Source organism: Ascaphus truei, chromosome 2 (genome assembly GCF_040206685.1).
Source record: "Ascaphus truei isolate aAscTru1 chromosome 2, aAscTru1.hap1, whole genome shotgun sequence".
NCBI lineage: Eukaryota > Metazoa > Chordata > Amphibia > Anura > Ascaphidae > Ascaphus > Ascaphus truei.
The window spans coordinates 468,706,888-468,727,274 of NC_134484.1; the positions used below are offsets into that span (position 1 = coordinate 468,706,888).

The 20,387-nt window shown below is 49.8% G+C and overlaps 2 protein-coding genes across 2 annotated transcripts in view; both read left to right on the forward strand.

Annotated features, from left to right (window-relative positions):
* Positions 1-20,387, forward strand: part of LOC142488293 (uncharacterized) — a 192,641-nt gene that overhangs the window by 48,706 nt on the left and 123,548 nt on the right.
* LOC142487974 (uncharacterized) overlaps positions 3,443-20,387 on the forward strand; it is a 29,200-nt gene continuing 12,255 nt past the window's right edge. Inside the window, exons 1-3 of the mRNA XM_075588215.1 lie at positions 3,443-3,772; positions 12,107-12,233; positions 17,095-17,208. Of these exons, the coding sequence (XP_075444330.1) occupies positions 3,749-3,772; positions 12,107-12,233; positions 17,095-17,208 (265 nt within the window). The 5' untranslated portion in view covers positions 3,443-3,748. The remainder of the gene's footprint in view (positions 3,773-12,106; positions 12,234-17,094; positions 17,209-20,387) is intronic.

A 20,387-nucleotide genomic window follows, 5' to 3' on the forward strand; every position in this document is an offset into this window, starting at 1 on the left:
GCTGAATAATCAAAGTTGCTTGCCTCTGCAAGCATGCGTAGACGCTCGCTCACATTGGTCACACACAGGGCTACCAACAGGGGGGTTCTGCCAGGGTTGGCGTCCCGGGCCCGGTGACTCAGTGGGCCCGGCCGCCGGTGGCCGCTGCCGGGCCCATGTCAAAAAAGTGTCTGAAAAAAATAGCCGTCATTTTTGCTCCCCCCTGCAGTAGGGGCCCGGGCGGCCGGGCCTTAACCCACACTCTCCCCGAGTCCACAGCCACGCTCCTCAGTCCCTCCCACCGTCCCCAGGCCCCCCCCCCCCTCTGTCATCCCCTCGGCTACCCTGCTGTAGAAGCCCGGGGCGGGCCTTAACATGCGTTCTCCCTAGCCATGCTCCTCAGCCCCTCCCACCATCCTCAGGCCCCTCCCCACCATCCCCAGGCCCCTTCTAGAATCCCCTCAGCCTCAGCTCCCCCTGCAGTAGGAGCCCGGGTGGGCCTTCACCCACGCTCTCCCCAGCGACGCTCCTCAGCTCCCCTCCCCCCAACATCCCCAGACCCCTACCGGCATCCCCTCGGCCTCAACTCTGGGTGTTCGGCCTTCACCCGCGCTCTCCCCAGCCCCCCTCCCCCCACCATCGCCAGGCCCCTCCACCGTCCCCAGGCCCCTACCGGCATCCCTTCGGCCTCAGCTCCCCCTGCAGGAGGGGCCCGGGCGAGCCTTCATCTACGCTCTCCCCAGACACGCTCCTCAGCCCTCCTTGACCCCCACCATCCCCAGGCCCCTCCACTGTCTTCAGACCCCTACCGGCATGCTCTCGACTCCCCCATCCCCATCCTACCGTCTGGCATCCTTCCCCACCCTTCAGTCCCAGGCCCTACTAGGATCCGTCACCCCAGTGCCCTCCCCAGCTAGGCGGCTCCTCAGACCCCCCACCGGCAGCCGGACCCCGTAGCCACCGGTCCTGACCATCCCCAAGGTATGTCTACTTTTTTATATGGATTGGGGGAGTGATGGTCTTTTTATATGTATTGGGGGAGTGATGGTCTTTTTATATGTATTGGGGGAGTGATGGTCTTTTTATATGTATTGGGGGAGTGGGGGTCTTTTTATATGTATTGGGGGAGTTGGGGTCTTTTTATATGTATTGGGGGAGTGATGGTCTTTTTATATGTATTGGGGGAGTGGGGGTCTTTTTATATGTATTGGGGGAGTGGGGGTCTTTTTATATGTATTGGGGTGGACTCGAGAGAAGGCGCTGCAATCTTAGAAGGTTGCGCATTCGCAGGAGCACTCGCGGCGGCCATAACTGCAGGCGCATGCGCAGTCAGATAGGCGCATGGGGTGGCAGATAGGGACAGAGCCAGCGGGGACTACAGCCCCAGCAGGCACAGGGGCCAGCGCACACGTGGCCAAGCAGGGCCAATATGAGGACAGGGATCTCGGCAGCAGAGTGGATACATTTTGCGCGCTGGAGAAGCAGAGGCAGTTGATCCTGGGAGCTAGAGAGGGGAGGTGCGTGTGCAGGGGTCAGTGACCCTCTTGCATTAGTGCAGTATACCCCTACGCCCCAGATAAGGCCCTGAGTCATCACCAGCTTGTGGTTGCTGTAGGGAAGACCCTCAGTTAGGGACATTTCCTTTAGTACTCAGTGATAGTCAGGGACACAGCTGCTGTGCTGAATATCCTGATAACCCTAGTCTGGGACCAGACTATTGGACTGCCATCCGGCCAACCTCTTCTGTGGAGTTCCGGATCTCGCTGAGGACCTCGTGGAGCGGCGGATCCTTTTTGAAGTAGCCAGCGTGTCCGGGAGCTGGAGCGCCTGGCAGGTATTTCATAAGTGCACCAACATACTGGTACCTTACAGGTGCTGATCACGCCTTAGGGTGGGTTATTTGGGGACACTCAAGGGTTAAGTGACCAAGGGACTGGGTCGGTACATTGGACACGGTGTGGGAATACACGTGGTGAGTCAACGCTTACACTGGCGACACACTTTATTCGAGCTCGGCTAGTCCCACGAATTCGGGTATACCCGGGTGTATTGAGGTTTGTGACTGTTTTCTGCCCGAGTGCATTGAGGTATTTTCCAGGCAGGGATTGAAGCATTTTATTCCCGCTGGCTGCAATACTGCACAGTATATATATATATATACTGCATTACAATTCATGAATTTATGCCATCTGGTAGACACGCGAAGCATTGCAGCCTATTAAATCCTAATCATCATTTAACAGATCAGCCGCCCGTCAGCCAGGCATGAACCCAGGCTGGGAAGGCAAACACAACGGGGCTTGTCAGAGGTGAGGAGCGGCGCATTCCAGGTATCTGCCAGGTACATACTGGGTATTTGCTCGAATAAAGTGTGTCGCAGCAGTATATGGAGGGAAAGGGTTATTGTTAACGTGCTGATTATTATTCATGTGTATTCTGTGTGACACCTGTGTAAAGGTTATCAAGTTAATCTAAGAGCTGTTGTTACTGTTTCCTTGCTGGGGTTATCTCATAGTATTGGGATCCTGGGCAGGTGGAGGCGCTGCCAATTAATATATTCATTGCCCCAGGCTCCCAGTGGCGGAGGCTCAGATCTCTGTGAGCCATACAGGTATATGCAGCATCTTGGTAAAATGGAAAGAGGGTTACATATGTATTGGCGAGGTGGGGGTCATTTTTTATATGTATTGGGGGGGGGGGGCTTGGGGGTATTTTTTATATGTATTGGGAGGGTTTGGGGGTATTTTTATATGTATTGGGGGTTTGGGGGTATTTTTATATGTATTAGGGGCTTGGGGGTATTTTTATATGTATTAGGGGCTTGGGGGTATTTTTATATGGGTTGGGGTATTTTTTATATGTATTGGGGAAGGGTTTTTTTATATGGTGTGTTTGGTATGTGTATGTATGGGGGGGTTATATGTATTGTTTTTTTTTATATGTATTGGGTTGGTGGGTTTTTTGTAAGCATTTGGGGGGTGGGGGGGGGTTAGCATGTATTTGGTGGTGGGAAGATTTTCGCATTGGGGTGGGAAGTTTTTTGGTATATATCTTTTGGGGGGAATTGTGTGAGGGGGAGGGAATTGTGTGAGGGGGAGGGAATTGTGTGAGGGGGTGGGAATGAGTGAGCATGGGGTAATTGACGGAGAGAGGGGGTGAGGGAAGAAAAAAGGGAGTAAGAGTGAGGAAAAGAGGGAGTAAGAGTGAGATGCAGGGGAGAGAAATACATGCAAGGTGGGAGACAGAAAGGAGAGAAATACATGGGAAGATGGAGGGGGGAGAGAGGAGGCTCGGGAGGTGTGAAATGGGGAGTGCTATACACAGTCAAGATTCTGTTATCTCACTACTCAGGAGTCTGGCTGGTGTAGGGCATTCTGGGAAATGTAGTCTTTGTGCTGCAGTAATGCATTAATGTTGCAGGCAGAGCGGTGCTGTTATGGACTACATTTCCCAGCTGTGCAATGTAAATGAGGCTTTACACTGTAGCCGGTTTAGCAGTGTAGCTGGGTGCTGAAGGAGCTGTGCAATGTGCTGCAGCCTGTGCATGCTCCCTGTGCAGCCAGACTTCCTTTGTCTGCTCTGGGAGCTCCTCCCTTCCTCCTCCTGAGGGATCAGGCTGCTGCCTCACTCTCAGATCCTCCAAGTCTCAATGAGATCTCCAAAGTGATCCACTGCAAGGGAAGAGAAGGGGAGGCTGGCACCCTCACTGCCTGCACTGCTGAGCACAGGGGGCCTGCATCCTGTTATACCCAGGGAGGGACACAGGGAAATGGCTGCTGGATCTCCTGCTCAGGTACAGAAGTCTTTGTATTATTATTATTACCCAGCAGGGTGTCTCAGTATGAAGCCCCCTATTCTAATTCCTGCAGGGTCACAGCTCAGGGTAGAGGTGCTGCAGTTGCAGGGGTCTTGGGGGAGGGGCGGCGGCCCTCACCCACGCTTGTTCTTGTGTGTCACAATGTCTGTCTCTCCCGGTCACACAATCTCTCTCTTTCCTTCAGTGTCACATAATGTCTCTCTCGTTCCTTCTGTGTCACATGATGTCTCTCTCGTTCCTTCTGTGTCACATGATGTCTCTCTCGTTCCTTCTGTGTCACATGATGTCTCTCGTTCCTTCTGTGTCACATGATGTCTCTCTCTGTCCTTCTGCGTCACATAATGTCTCTCCCTGTCCTTCTGCGTCACGTAGGCCTCGTCCAGGGTGGCGCTGAGCGGGCGGGCGCGCTCACGCTGGACACATTGCGACAATGCACGTGGCCTGCGTGAGCGGACGGGCACGCCTGCTCGGCGCTCAGCCGCTTGCCGAGCAAGCAAAATTGATTTGCCCAATCGCCCAAATTGATCGCCCAATGAGGGCGAACCAGCTCTGTGACGCCGTGGCCGCGCCCCCAGATGCGCGCGCACCTAGCTGACCAGGAATCGCCCGGCCTTACCAGGAATCGCCCGCCCGTCCTGTTTCCACCCTGGACGAGGCTCCAAGAGACTGTTCATGGTCCCAAGGTTCAACAAAGTATCCGGCCGCACCTCTCTCACCGTGCACCCCAAAACTGGAACAGTCTACCGGAGACTCTCTCAGTCGCCACCAGTCTAAGTTCTTTCAAAACTAACGCTGCCTCACATTTTAATCTGGTCTGTAACTGTTCTTATAGGCCTACAACATATTATTTCATGCAATGTCTTGTATATGTAGCAGGGTTCCCCCTGGTCCCCCTTACCTCCGCATCGGGGACCCCCGCGGTGTGTCGGGGAGCTGCGGGGGCGATCGCGTTGCCGGGGGCTCCCCGCGGCTTCTGTGACAGGGCTCTCTCCCTCTCTCTCCCTCTCCGTTTCTGTCTCTCTCTCTCTCTGTGTGTCTCTCTCTCTCTCGTGTCTCTCTCTCTCGTGTCTCTCTCTCTCGTGTCTCTCTCTCTCGTGTCTCTCTCTCTCGTGTCTCTCTCTCTCGTGTCTCTCTCTCGTGTCTCTCTCTCTGTGTCTCTCTCGTGTCTCTCTCTCTCGTGTCTCTCTCTCTCTCTCTCGTGTCTCTCTCTCTCGTGTCTCTCTCTCTCGTGTCTCTCTCTCTCATATTAATTTATTTATAAAATGTGTTACCAGGAAGTAATACATTGAGAGTTAATTTTCGTTTTCAGGTATGTCCTGGGCACAGAGTTCTGATGACAGATACATGGTTACAAATACATAGTTACATTAAGTGAACAGGGTTATACATTCGGTATAGACATTGCATGAACAGTTAATGATAATATGTTATAGGCGTATAGGAAGAGTTACAGACCAGATTCAAATGTGAGACAGCTTTAGTTTTGAAAGAACTTAGACTGGTGGCGGCTTTTAGCGTCTGATGTAGATTGTTCCAGATGTGAGGTGCACGGTAAGAGGAGGAGGAGTGGCAGGATACTTTGTTGAGCCTTGGGACCATGAACAGTCTTTTGGGGTCAGAACTCGGATGATTAGTGCTGCATGTGGTAGGGGTGAGGAGCTTGTTCAGATAGATGGGTAGGTTGCCCAGAGTTTTTGAAGGCAAGACGGGAAAGGTGAACTTTGCACCTAGACTCAAGTGATGGCCAATCTAGTTCTTTGAGCATTTCGCAGTGATGTGTGTTAAAGTTACATTGGAGGACAAAGCGGCATATTGAATTGTAGAGGGTGTCTAGTTTGCCAAGGTGAGTTTGGGGTGCTGTGCCAGATACTATGTCCCCCTAGTCTATAATTATTAGCATCTGCTGTGCGATGCGCTTTCGGACCAGCGGGCTTAGGGATGATCTGTTCCTATAAAGTACACCTAGTTTGGTATAAGTTTTGGATGTCCGGGTATCAATGTGCAACCCAAATGTTAAATGGGAGTCAAACCATATGCCCAGATATTTTAAACTAGTGACAGGGGCTAGGATGGTAATAGAGTTGTTTCTGATCTGAAGCTCTGTCATTGGTAGCTTCAGAAGTTTAGCTTGTCCCAAATATCATTGTTAGTCTTGTCAGTGTTTAAAAACAGTTTGTTTTGGAAATTCCAGTTTGAGTCTCAAATGATCAGATTGAAGTACGGGTTCAAGGTCAGAGATGCTATTGCTGTGTGCATAGAGGATTGTGTCATACGCATACATGTGTATTGAAGCTCCTTTACAAGCTGTAGGAAGATCATTGATGAACACTGAGACGAGTAGGGGTCCCAGGAAAAAGCCTTGCTGGACACTGCAGGTGATGTCCAAGGGAATGGAGCTAGAACTCAAGAGACACATTAGAGGATGAAAAAGGAGGAAGGTGGTGGTGAGGAAGGGGGGGGTGAAGGTGAGGAGGAGTAGTGGGGGCGGTGAAGGTGAGGAGGAGTAGCGGGGGTGGTGAAGGTGAGGAGGAGTGGGGGCGTGATGGTGGTGAGGAGGGGGCTCATGACGGTGAAGGGGAGGGTGTGACGGTGAAGAGGAGGGTGGGGCGTGACGGTGAAGAGGAGGGTGGGGCGTGACGGTGAAGAGCAGGGTGGGGCACGCCGGTGAAGTGGAGGGGGGCATGACGGTGAAGAGGAGGGTGACGGTGAAGAGGAGGGGGTGGCGTGACAGTGAAGAGGGGGGAGCGTGACGGTGAAGAGGAGGGGGGAGCGTGACGGTGAAGAGGAGGGGGGAGCGTGACGGTGAAGAGGAGGGGGGAGCGTGACGGTGAAGAGGAGGGGGGAGCGTGACGGTGAAGAGGAGGGGGGAGCGTGACGGTGAAGAGGAGGGGGGAGCGTGACGGTGAAGAGGAGGGGGGAGCGTGACGGTGAAGAGGAGGGGGGAGCGTGACGGTGAAGAGGTGTGGGGGGTGAAGGTGAGGAAGGAGGTGGAGGGGGGTAATAGTGAGGAAGGAGGTGGAGGGGGGTAATGGTGAGGGAGGGGGTGGGGGTGTGAGAGGATGAGGGCGTTGCAACAATCTTGGATGTAGTGGGAGGGAAACATTAAGATCAGTATTGCTCACCCTGTATGACTGCAGGTATGTTATTTATAAGTGATCTGACCGTTATGCCATTTTGTTTCTAAATTTCTCTCCACGTATGCACGAATTTGCATTATTTCAAATTCTATTTCATTAAAAAAAAATGCTGGCAGAGCGCTCAATCCCCTAACCCCTCCCCAGAATTCCACCCCCCCCCCCTGTATCTGTCCCCGAGCTCTGTCTGTCCTATCAATGGCCCCTGTATCTATCCCCAAGCTCTCTGTGCTATTAATGCCCCCTGTCTCTGTCCAAAAGCTGTCTCTGTCCTATCAATGCCCCCTGTATCTGTCCCCAAGCTGTCTCTGTACCATCAATGCCCCCTGTATCTGTCCCCAAGCTCTGTCTGTACTATCAGTGTCCCCTGTATCTGTCCCCAAGCTGTCTCTGTACTACCAATGCCCCCTGTATCTGTCCCCAAGCTGTCTCTGTACTATCAGTGCCCCCTGTATCTGTCCCCAAGCTCTGTCTGTACTATCAGTGCCCCCTGTATCTGTCCCCAAGCTGTCTCTGTACTATCAGTGCCCCCTGTATCTGTCTATCTTGCTTGGAGTGGCTACCAGAACCCCATACAGAGGTATCTCTGGAAGCAGGAGGAACCCAGAGCAGAAATTAATGGGGTTCAGCTCTGAAACACCCCTGTTTGAAGAGAAAAAAGTGCACGCTCTATGTGTAAAATCTATGAGACAATTTTAATCAACTGAACAAATCTAAAAACAACACACTCACAAACGCCAGGATATAGTAAGCATGTTATGAGCTATACTCATGCTCCATCACTGCAGCAGGTAAGGTGGTGGTCTCCCGCTGCACACCAAGACACCAACCGCAGATCCGGGAACCAGTGTGTGACACCACCTCCAAATGGGGTCCTAATGAAACAAACAGTTCATTTTGAATTCCCCTTGGCTCTGTGTCTCCCCAAGTCGTCTAGCGTGAGGCTGTGAACATGCGTGCTTGCAACAACGTCCCTCGTCCTCACGCTAGACGAGTTGGGAGTCACTACGGGCCTGCGGAGGCAGGGGTATAGTCACTATACTCCTCCCCAGAGGGAAGGCCCCAATCTCAGGCTCCCAGTCGTGACCTGCCTTCCTCATGGGGAAGGACAACAACAACTAACCTTAGGGCGGTCCTGCCCTTAAGTACTGCCAGAGGGCGGGCATCCCGTTGGCCCAGCCACAACAGGATATGCCACCCCGTGCTGTCACTTAAGCGCAGCACCAAAGTATGAAGGGGGAAAACACCATTATAACTGCTGGCAGACCTGGGAACACCAGGGTTTACTGCCAGCCCATAGGGTAGATTTAGGCCTCGTTCAGGTTGTCAAAGGCAGGAGTTGGAGGGCGGGCGTTCGCGTGTGCGAGCGGCAGTCTGCTGGGCGATGTGTGCACATCATCCCCAGCAGACTTTTTCAGGAGTTGAGGGGGCGGGGCTACAGACGTGAGGTTAGGGATCCAAGTTGCAGTCTTGAAATCATTCTCAAGAACGATTTCATTGGCTGCTGAGGTCCCAGTGACGCTGCTGCAGCTTCAAAAAACGACTTGGGTTGTTTATTGAAACTGTAGCCAGCGTCAACGCCGTACTTCGGAGACAGGGCAGCTGCTACCCTGACAACCAGTATTCAATTTTAATACTTCGTGTCCCACGGCAGCTCGCACGGCAGCACGCCCTCCCTCCGAAGCCTGCACCCTGAACAAGGCTTTAGTAGCCAGGGGATACCCCGCTACACTTACATAAACTGTTACAGGAGAAGGTCACAGACAACGTCTGCAACATTTCTCCTGAAACACATTAACCCTGATCCCTCAAGTGCTGGAACAAGGTTTACAATACAGATATACATACATCTACCCTATTTCCTCGATTCTTAGGCCTCGGACCCGCTGCGCTCGGTGGCGCGGGCGGCCACACGCGAGTTCCCCACCAGCAGGGGAATCCTGCGGAGCCGGTCCCGGTCCCCACTGGCTGCACAGCGCACTACACGCTGTGGCGCGTCAGCCGCTATGGGATACAAGAGAATGGTGTTCCCTAGCGTTGACGCGTCACGTGGTGTGGCTGTGAGCCAATGGGGAGGGGAGGCTTCAGGAGGAGAGGCTTCGGGGAGCGGGGAGGAGTATGGAGTGACAGCAGCATGAGTGCCTGTCTGTGTGTGTATGTGTGTGCCTGAGTGCGTGAGTGCCTGCCTCTGTCTGTGTGTGTGTGTGTGTGTGTGTGTGTGTGTGTGTATGTGTGTGCCTGAGTGCCTGCCTCTGTCTGTGTGTGTGTGTGTGTGTGTTGCTTTACTTACCCGAGCCGTGGAGGGAGGGGGGGGGAGAGTAGCGGGTCCCTCCGCTCAAGCCACGCCCCCCCTCCCGCTCAAACCTCCCACTCCCGCCCACCTCCCGCTCCCTACAGACCGCATATCGCGGTCTGTGTATGTCAGCGCGCCGCCTGTATGCAGCGCGGGCGCGCTGACCCTGGGAGCGGGGCCTTAGCCTTAAGGCGCACCCTTGATTTTAATTTTAAAATTTTTTTGGGAAAACAAAACACATTATATTAAATGTGCAGAATTAGTTTTTGAGAGTCAGACAATGGAAGGACACACAGAGAGACAGCCAGACACACACAAAGAGACAGCCAGACACACACACACACACACAGAGACACACACACACACACACATACACACACATACACAGAGAGACAGCCAGACACACACACAGACAGCCTGACGCACACACAGTGATACAGAGATACACACACAGAGACAAACACACACAGCTCCTTCTGCACGTGCAGCTCATACAGATTTGACAGGGGGGAGGGGGGCTACTGTGAAGACAGACCCCTGTCCCCGGCATCTCCACTGAACTCTCTGCAACTCATGGAGGGGCGTGGGGCGTGATCTCTCTGCACGGAGGGGAGGGGGGGGCGTGATCTCTCTGCACGGAGGGGAGGGGGGGCGTGATCTCTCTGCACGGAGGGGAGGGGGGGGCGTGATCTTTCTGCACGGAGGGGAGGAGGGTGGGGCGTGATCTCTGCACGGAGGGGGGGGCGTGATCTCTCTGCACGGAGGGGAGGTGGGGCGTGATCTCTCTGCAAGGAGGGGGGCGTGATCTCTCTGCGCGGAGGGGGGGGGGCGTGATCTCTCTGCACGGAGGGAAGGGGGGGGGGCGTGATCTCTCTGCACACAGAAAACCCGGCCGGCATCTCCAGCAGCGCCCCTTAGCTGTTTTTTTTTCAGTACATCAATTGTAAGACGCAGTCCTATTTCAGCCATGTGAAAAAGGGGGGAAAAGTGCGTCTTACAATCGAGGAAATACGGTATAACCTAATATTATACAACTGTACTATTGACGGGTAGGGGTGATGGCAGGTATTCTGGAACCAGGGCCACGTGTTGGATGTGGATGAGGCCAGATAGCTTAACTCGTCCCCTTTTGAAACCATTGGAATAACCCAATCTCGGCTAGGAGAATTGGTAGGTTGCCAGGGTAACCAGCTACAGGCTGTGTGGAGAAGGAACATGTTACAAAATGTATCAATTACACAGGCACTGTGTGTTTTCAGAGCAGAGAAGCGTGCAACTGAAATATAGAAGGCTAGCAGGCAGAGCTGCAAGGGGGGTGGAGGAACAGCAATGAACAATCCTGTTCCAGGACAGCAGGCTTAACCTTTATTAACAGCAGCCATCTTTACCCCTACCGTCACACACCGCGTCATTTTTTTATAGATTAGGTCCATCCCACGTGCTCACACTGTTATTTTTTGGTTAATACATTTGATATATCCATCTTAGTATTGTTGGTTGCACCATAGATAACATATTTATTTCTTCACTAAATAGGTAATTCTTAGTAGAAACATAAATTCACTAGCATACTGCTGCGGCACAGTTTATTCGAGCATTTGCCCGTTCTGTGCCGCAGCAGTAGCCTGGCGCGCGCCCGAGTGTGACGGGCGCACGCCGAAGCAGCGGAAGAGCGCCCTCCGATCGGGGCGCTCTCCCTACCGCTGCCGGGTCCGCCGGGTCCCCCGGAACCCCCTGCCGCTGTCCCGCGATCGCGGGACACCAGGGCTCCCTCGGGGAGCCCCTGGACACGCGTGCAGCGGGCGCACGCTCCCGATGACGCGTGACCGCGCGTCTATGACGCGCGGCACGCCGAGGGGCGGCCACTAGCAAGCCGGGAGATTTCCCGGCTTGCGGTACCGACCACACTTCAATAAAGTGTGTCGGTAGTGTAGTTGTGCGTGCGTCTAAACTACAATTAATACCCAAACCAACAAACTACTTACAGATTTCTGACCCTCCCAATAGTGATAATGTGCTACAGTGAATTAACATGTATCGTATTTCAATGTGCTACAATCACCAGAATAATGTGTGTGTGTATATCTACTCAAACCCTCCAAGGGGCGCTCTTGGAACGGTTGGTAATGAACATGATCAAATAGTCCACATAAAGGGCCCGTTTAATCGTTTGGGAGCCTGTACGCAGATGGCGCTTCTTAATGCCATGGCTAGTGGGTCCTGCAATTTGTTTTAATGCCCCAACAAAGGCAAGCAGATATCTCTGGAGTGCTTCCGAAAAGAAAGGTAATAATAACAGTAGAAAGTATTAGCAATCCTGTTAGGGAAAATTACATAAGCAAAGGATATAGGCCCATATTTACTAAGGAGTCTTCTGCATGAGACGGCTTCCAGTGCTGGGCAACACCATGCAGACCATTGACTTGAATAGGCTGCAAATGACCTTCCAGCGCCGGACAGTTTCTTATGGCTGAAGACTGCTTAAAATTAGTTCAAATGCTCTAATATACAACAGTGCAGAGTATCACTGCATACTCGGAGCCACGTAGAATGGGTACTCAACCAGAGAAACGGGTAGGGTCTCCAGAAAGGTATGAGTGCAGATCTCACGGTCCTTGATATCCCAACCATCAACAGGGAAGACCTGACACGATGAGGTGAACCAGTTATACAAGCAGAACGCATTAAACATTGGGGAAAGGAACCCCTTCTTAACACCGCTTATTATCTGATGCACGGGTGAGAAAGGGAATGTGAAGACGTGGACCAGACCATTGGGTAGGCAGACGGGCTGGACCACATGGTCCTTTATCTGTAGACCGTTAACATGCTTTTTGCACTGGGCTTCCTGTTCTCCACTCATCCCTCTCTTTCTGTTCCCAGGTCCCTCCGACGTTTGATGACGTAGCTGTCTATTTCTCGCAGAGTGAGTGGAAGAGTCTCAGCGTCTCTCAGAAGGATCTGTACAAGAGCGTCATGCTGGACAACTATGAGTGTTTGGTTTCATTAGGTAAAGGCCCCTCTGCTATCCTTTCCCCTCAGTAATGACCGTGTATTTCTAAGGCCGAGCGTATAGTCGCGGAGTTGCAACGTGCGCGCACACATCAAGCACACTCCAGTACATGGCTATACCAGTGAGCCAAGTGCCTGTGCCCCTGCAGGCGTAGAGGCGGCAGCATTTTGAGGAGACGAAAAAAATTGTCTTATCAGGCGGCTTCCGCGTCACGTGAGCTGGTTCAGCCAATGAGGGCAAACCACCTTCGTGATGCCCCCGCATCGCCACCCCAATCTCTTGAAGCCAAGTGCACATATCGCTGGGGCTGCAGGAGTGCGCGCGGTTGCACAGACAGTATAAGCTCGGCCTAACTCTGTGTGGTGGGATCTGCTCCGTGTTCTTCCTTCAGCTCCAGAAGAGCCTGCAAAGCATTGTGATGGGATTATGTTAACCCCTTTGCTGCCAGAAAGGTCAGCCACACACTGCTCTGCAATAGCAGCAACAAGGTTAAAGGAGCAGTGACATATTTAGTTGCTTAAATGTAGGTGACTTTTTCTTTTTTGAAAAAGTAACACAAATTGTGCACTTATAAGTAGGCCTATCTGTAAAATGTTTAATACATGTAACTTTTCCAAGGTGTTTCTTTTTTTTTTTATGCCTACGGTTTGTTAATAATGAAATATTTAATGTACATTGATTATTTCTTCTTTTGCTCTTTGTAACGTAATTATGGGGCCATCATTAGTTCAACAGATAAGTAGCTGATAACAATTTTTACAGATCTTCTGAATTTATTGTTATTTTCATTGTGGGCGAAGCTTTATAATGATTGTTTACATAAGTTGCCATACGCCCCAGGCTATATATTCCTGGCCCTAGTATTATAAGTCCTGGTAAGAACAGGCAGTGCTGGGGTTAAACTCCTCTCACATGGGCCAGCATGTGAGCCTCAATACTGGGATGTTATTTTGGAAGCATGTGTCAGGGGGGTTGGGCTCACTCCAGAGGTAATGCCCAGTTACTGGGGCTTAGGAGTGGGACATACTCCTGGTGTAACAGATGGCTCCCTTTCAAATGTAGTGTCTTCCCAAGTGTAGCCTGCTCCTTAGTTAGTAGGTGGTGTGTCTACCTTGCTCCATCAGGGGGTAAGGAGGTTAAGACTAGCCCAGGGGCCTCAATAAAATGGTCCTGCGAACACAGCTCTGACCAATGGAAGGCATGCAAGCTGGGAGGTGTCAAATACTTGGATTACTAGGGATTCAGGGAAATGCACCTCTCTTGCAAGAGATGGATATGAAGTATATGCTGGTCCATCAATAAATGCAGTTGTACCGTTCCTGGCCTGTGAGAACATTTTTCTGAAGGTTCCTGTGGGGAGGAATCCTTGCCCCTGGCCGAGCCCTGCAGGATGGAGGCACTGCACCATCCAGAAAAGACTGTCCTATGTCCCACTCCCTACAACATCGCGGAGACTCTATCTTCCTCCCCGCCTGTGAGTGTGGCCTCGTATTGCAACCTGTTAACCACTTTACCTGATGCAATACTGGCCGAAATTGAGGGTGGTGAGTCTGTTTTCGACTTTCATGCCGGAATGCGGCCAAGCTTTCTCAAGGTGGTTGTCCGTGATGAGAGGCGGTTTCGACAAGCTACTTCGACAACCCCGATGACCACTACCAATCGTGAGGAATCTGCGGCTGCGGAGGGTCCTCGCGGGGAGATGGCGCTGCCTTCTCCCGGATGGAAGGACGAAGCGGAAGCAACTGCTACAGAGGTACCGGCCGGTACTTCCCCCGATCCTGCTACAAAGATCCTTCCATTGCTGCCAGCGGATACCGAGAGTGATTCATCCACCAGGGTGGATCAAGAGATCGATACTTCCCTGGCGGTAAGCGACACTTAGGTGGGTCCGTTTTTGCTGCAGTGTCGGGAGCTTGAGAGGGCCCGAGAGATCGCTGCTGCGGACGCAGTTGCGAAGGCTCTGGCTCCCGGACAAGACGTGCCCAACAAAGACGATATCGCAAGATGCTTGTAATGATTGGCCGAGGGTGCAGAAATTTATTTGGGAAATTGAGCTATTCTCATGGACCCGCCGCTAAGGTGGAGAGCCAAGAAACTTTATTTGCCGCAAAGACTGAAATAGCAGTTTCCACAAGGAACCGGGATAATGTAATGCCAGGCTGTTCCCGTAATTATATGGCTGCTGATGCTGTTATAACGGTGTCTAGCAATGTTTCCCGGTCTGTATCACCTATAGTAGGTGGGGTCTGTAGGCCTTTAGTACCCAGATCTCCATCACCTATAGTGCTCGTAAACCGTGAATGTACTACTGCATTTGATGATGTGATGCATAAATCTATTGCGGGAAAAGTAATGAAAAGGTGGGATCCCATGTTCCAGGGATATGTCCCACATATTAATAGGACCCAATTGGTACTGATACAGGGTAGTAAGATAGATCAGTGGTGGGAAGAAGGACAGTATACACCGGAACAAACGTCCGAAATCATGCGTAATCGCAGCCGGGATCTTGAGATAGGGCTAGACTCTCCCTCAGACTTGGAGCAAGCCAGGTATGCCAATGCACCTGAAGAGCCGTTATTCTGGGTACTTCCAGGGCTAGCTTGTGGCCATATTCTCATTACAAATAGTCGCGCTGATCATATTATCATACAAAAGTTCAGGAAGTCCCATGGCTACGATTTTCCTTACGTTCCAGAACCACTCACGAGGGAGGTAGAGGAACATAGGGAGGACTGGGTCAGGGATGCCGTGTTGGATTATATGTCTTCCCGTTGCAGTAGTCAGGCCCACTACACTGACGATAGGGTAGGATATTTAATAATGCGGGTATGGCATGTAGGCCGTAATAGCTACATAGATCGGGTCGAATATATAAGTGAAAAAGGGAAGAAAAGGTGCAATTCAGTAACTGTACCTGACTGCAATGATAAATTGGTCAGAAAACCTGACCCGGCTCATTACTATTAAGTGTTTGTGTCGCAGAAAAGGATCTATGCTGCTGTGTTAATGTGGTTCTTCTTTAGGAAGTAACCTGTTCTATATTGTGTTATGGGTTCTTCTTTTCAGAAATGCCCTGGTAATGAGTGTTCCTGGTTATGCACTGTTGTTATGTTTTGCATTTTACTGTTTGCGTTTTGGTTCTGTTCGTTATTGTAAATTTGTTGGTGGTATACAGTACGAATGTATCTACTTCATATGGGTCGGAAGTTTTAACAGGGGAAGTATGTAGCCTTACGCCCCTGGCTATATATTCCTGGCTGTTGTATTAGAAATCCTGGTAAGAGTAGGCAGTGCTGGGGTTAAACTTCTCTCACATGGGCCAGCATGTGAGCCTCAAAACTGGGATATTATTTTGTTGCGGGTTCCAGGTGCTAGTCTGGAAACTGTTGGAGCATGTGCCAGGGCGGATGGTCTCACTCCAGTGGTAATTCCCAGTAACTGGGGGCTTAGGAGGGGGACACACCCCTGGTATAAAAGATGGCTCCCTTTCAAATTTAGTGTCTTCCCAAGTGTTGCCTGCTCCTTTGGGAGTAGTTGGTGTGTATTCCTTGCTGGGTAAGGTGGTTAAGACTAGCCCATGAACCTCAAGCTCCTGGGGGTGTAGTCAAGAGAAAATGGTCCTGCGTGCATAGCTCTGACCTATGGAAGGCATGCAAGCTGCGAGGGGCAAGAACTTGGATTACTAGGGATTCAGGGAAATGCACCTTTCTTGCAAGAGATGGATATGAAGTATATGCTGGTCCACCAATAAATGCAGTTGTACCGTTCCTGGCCTGTGAGTACATCATTCTGAAGGTTCATGTGAGGAGGAATCCCTGCCCCTAGCAGCGCCCTGCAGAATGGAGGTGCTGCACCATCCAGAAAAGACTGTTCTGTGTCCCACTCCCTCCAACATTGTGTAGACTCGGTCCTCCTGAGAACCAACAGGCGAGCACCATAACACCATAAGGCCTGCAAATCTCCTTTAGGGGGTGATAGGGGTGTTGCACATATATTTTGTTGGCCTGTGTGACTACTGCCTAAATAAAACCATATATATGCAAGAAATTCTTTAGTGCCAAATGGGTTTGTAATACCAGATTATAGGTATATATACACAAAAGTAATGTCCCCGGCGCTAGAAAATTGATGATCACAATACCATATCCAAAAGACAGTCCTGGATAGAATAACAGTCCTGGTAGTAGAGTACTGCACCAACAAATGTTCTAAATGGAGTAATTAGTCCTCAAGGTATGATTCCCAGGTAGTTTCTGTAATTACAAAAGAACAAAGACACACCATTGCGCAGTATTTAAGACCACAAAGCCCTAACCAAGAGGTGGAAAATCCCTACTTAAAAGATATAATCTTGTTGGTTCAGGGGAGAGAATCTGTTCCAGGCTCCTTCTTCACCTCGATATCCACGGACCCCACGTGGTTCACAAGATTACTCTCTTCACACCGAATGGCGCCCTCGCGTGAGCAGCATACACCGCAACAACCGATGGCAAAGAAAATAAAAACAGCCTAGTGTACTACGCATAAACACTTTAATATCAATAAAAAAAGCCGCACTGCTCACACTTACAATTTGTAAGGGCAAACGTGCCACTTACGAATGCCGTCCGCAGCCTGTATCCAGCTAGGTGGGATTGAGGCACACACAGTCACGCGCCGATTGATGACGTCAGCGGCGCAGCGCCGGTTGCTTCTCCAACACCAAATTGAACACAGCGGGTATTCGGCTCACATGCACTGTACTAGGCTCCTCCTCCCTACGCGTTTCATGACCATGTGTCACTTCTGTGCTCTGTGACTGTCCCCTCCTCATCACCCCATCTCAATGAGTCTGTGCATCTCTCTCCCCTCACAGGTTATCTCATAATAAAGCCTGAAATCGTAGCCAGGATTGAAGGCGGAGAAGAGCCCCTGTCTTGGAATGGCTGCAATCCTGAAGAGGAGGAGAATGAAAGCTTTTTAAGCACAGGTGAGTATTATTTCAGTGCTGCTTAACCCCTATGCAGGCAGTGTCCAAGATCACATCGCTGTTAGCAGCCAATGCAGTGGTCGCGAGGCACTGGAAACATGACAACCTTCCCACCCCTTATAGCAGTTAAGAACAAGCGAAACTATATAATGACCGTGGATAAACTCTCCAGCTTAATTCACGATAGATACAATAGATTTTTGACAGTCTGGGATCCATGGGTGACTTACATGGAGCAAAACACAGCCTAACTCCAGACTAGTTCTCAATGTTACTCACACAGTCCAAAATGCTGTTAATTTTGATAGTTATACAGATCTAGTTTACAGATATACAGATAGTTATACATAGTTCTATCTGTACACTCCCTGTGTGGAGGCTATATGGATGTAACCCCCACCCTTTTTCTTTCCCCCTCCCTATGATTTGTGAAACCAATAAAATACAATTTAAAAAAACTAAAATGTTTAAAAGCTCCAGGGCCAGACGGTTTTGCAGCTGAATTCTATAAGACACTGGGCAAGAGTGTTGTTGACCCCTTAACAAGACTATTTAACTGTTTGTTTATTAAATGGTGGCGAATGCTATAGGAGCTTTACGCAGGCAGATATCAAAGTAATTCACAAGGCGGGTTGGAGCCCAGATGACGTGTCCTCATTTATACCAATTTCGGTACTAAATATTGATTGTGAATTATATGCAAAGTTCCTGGCTGAAAGATTATAGATTATAGACCCGTTTACCATCTGTAATATCCCCAGACCAAATGGGGTTCATATGGAGCAGAAACCCCACTCCAAATATTAGGAAAGTGCTAGCTGCGATCCAACAGGTACAAAATACCATGACTGCAATGTCCCTATGCCTTCTCAGTCTGGATGCTGAGAAGGCCTTTGACACGGTAGTGTGGGATCATTTATATACTACGTTACAGAAATGTGGGATTGTGGGCGAGTTTGGCAATGCTATTAAGAGGATTTATACTAACTCAAGAGGGTTTTTGCGGGTAACTTCCATTCACAAATATTCGATTTAAAGAGATAGACTAGAAAGGGTTGCCCACTATCTCCTCTACTATTTGCCATCACCCTGGAACCCTTGGCTTTCTATTTGAGGAATCGTCAAAAATTTGAGGGGTTAAGCATAGTGAAAACAGAGATTAGAATTGCCATGTACTCGGACAACACCTTATTGTTTATCAACAGACCCAAAGTCGCCTTTCCTGTTATTCTGGAGACTTTTAGATATTTTTGGATCTTTCTAGGGCTACAAAATGAATATTACAAAATCAGAAGCCCTGAACATAGTATTAAACAAAATACCATCATGGCAAGAAAAAATCCCTTTTATAATAGCAGCTAGCAGTATAAAATACCTGGGAATTTTGATCCAGTCAAATATAAAAAAATTGTACGATACACATGTTAGTGCTGGTATAGCCAAATTCTGCAAAAATCTCAGTATATGGAAAGCACTGCTGCGAAGCATGCTTGGGCAACTAGGACTCTTTAAAATGACAGGTATTCCAAGAATGTACTATTTATTTTTGATGTTGCCATTATTACTAATACCGACTAAATAGAGAGATGTCAAACTTTATTATTTGGGGAGTATAGAGGGAGAAAGGGGGTGGCCCGGTATTAAAGGGGTTGCACCCCATATGGTCATCCCCTGACCTCACCAGAGAGACAAGGGGTTAACTGGACTGCGGTCCAGGGATGTGGTTTGCACCTTGTCATACCTTGAAAATATATGTTCCCCTGTTCCCATGTTTCACCTTTAATGTTGTTTCCCAAGGCAGGGATAAAATCCTGCAGAGATTCCTTTGCACAAAGGGAAGCAGATGGTTAGAGGGGCGACCCAATGTCTAGAGACTAAGTATTAATCAACAGACTCTGCCAGTCTAATTGCTACCTGAGGGCGGAGAATCATCAAACTGGAGTGGTTTGTAAGTGTTATGTCTACACCTACAAACAATGCAGATCCTACCAGATACTTCATTTGGTAGACTGATCGTTGCCCCTGATTTAATTATGGGGCTACCCATAGAGTCCCAGTACACATGGGCTAATTAGCTGAGGGGCATGGGTTAATCTGTGTCTCCACGTTAGGGATTGGATACAGATAATTGTTCACCAATAGTCTATTCAATGTTAAGAATAGGGTTACACAGGTATATAAACTGTGTCAACCCTACAGTTTTTAGTTCTTCTTCTGATACCATCTTGAATGTCACCGGATTGCTGGAGAATTGCTAGCTGATACTTCTCCATTCCCCAACCCTAAGTAAGTGTTACCTTCTTGTCTGTTAATTGTACTATATTGCTGTGTTCACCTTTTTTAAGGAATAAATATATTTTATTATATCTAAGCCTCGTTCAGTTCAACCCAGATATTTGGTGTTCATTACTATATATCTTGTCATAAGCTACCGTGACAGGGAGGTAGGAGTATAGAATCAGTCTGGCAAAATTGAAATTGTATAAAGATATAGGAAGTTGTTCCCTCCCAGACCTCGAAAAGTTTAATTATATATGTCTGTTCAAAATAGCAAGAGAATGGCTAACACACACACGTCTTGACGCTCCCTGTGATAGAGAGATATTGCTGCTCCAATAGCCTTACCAACCCTTACACAAATTCAAGATCAAAACATACCAGTAGCAGCATGAAACAATATACAGCTGAACCCCATAATAACGCGGTGCTTTGGGTCCACATAATGCGACCGCGTTATAACGGGGATCGCGGGGGGGAAAATGGCCATCGCGATCAGGAGACCCAGCAGCACTACCACGCAGGACTTGCTTGGGGAAGGGTTTTAGGGTTCCGACACCACGGGTCAGCCATTGCGCCGGGGGGAGGGTGGTGTGTCTATCCTTGTGTGTGTCTGTCTCTGTGTGTTTCTGTCTCTGTTAGCAATAAAGCATTGAATAGAAAAAAATAAATGGCCGCCGTTATCAGGGGACCCGGCAGCACCACCACACAGTGGAGGGGGGCAGCAGTGTTATGGGGGGGCAGCCTGTGTTATAAGGAGGCAGGCTGTGTTTATAAGAAGGCAGGCTGTGTTTATAAGAAGGCAGGCTGTGTTTATAAGGGGGCAGGCTGTGTTTATAAGGGGCAGGCTGTGTTTATAAGGAGGCAGGCTGTGTTTATAAGGGGCAGGCTGTGTTTATAAG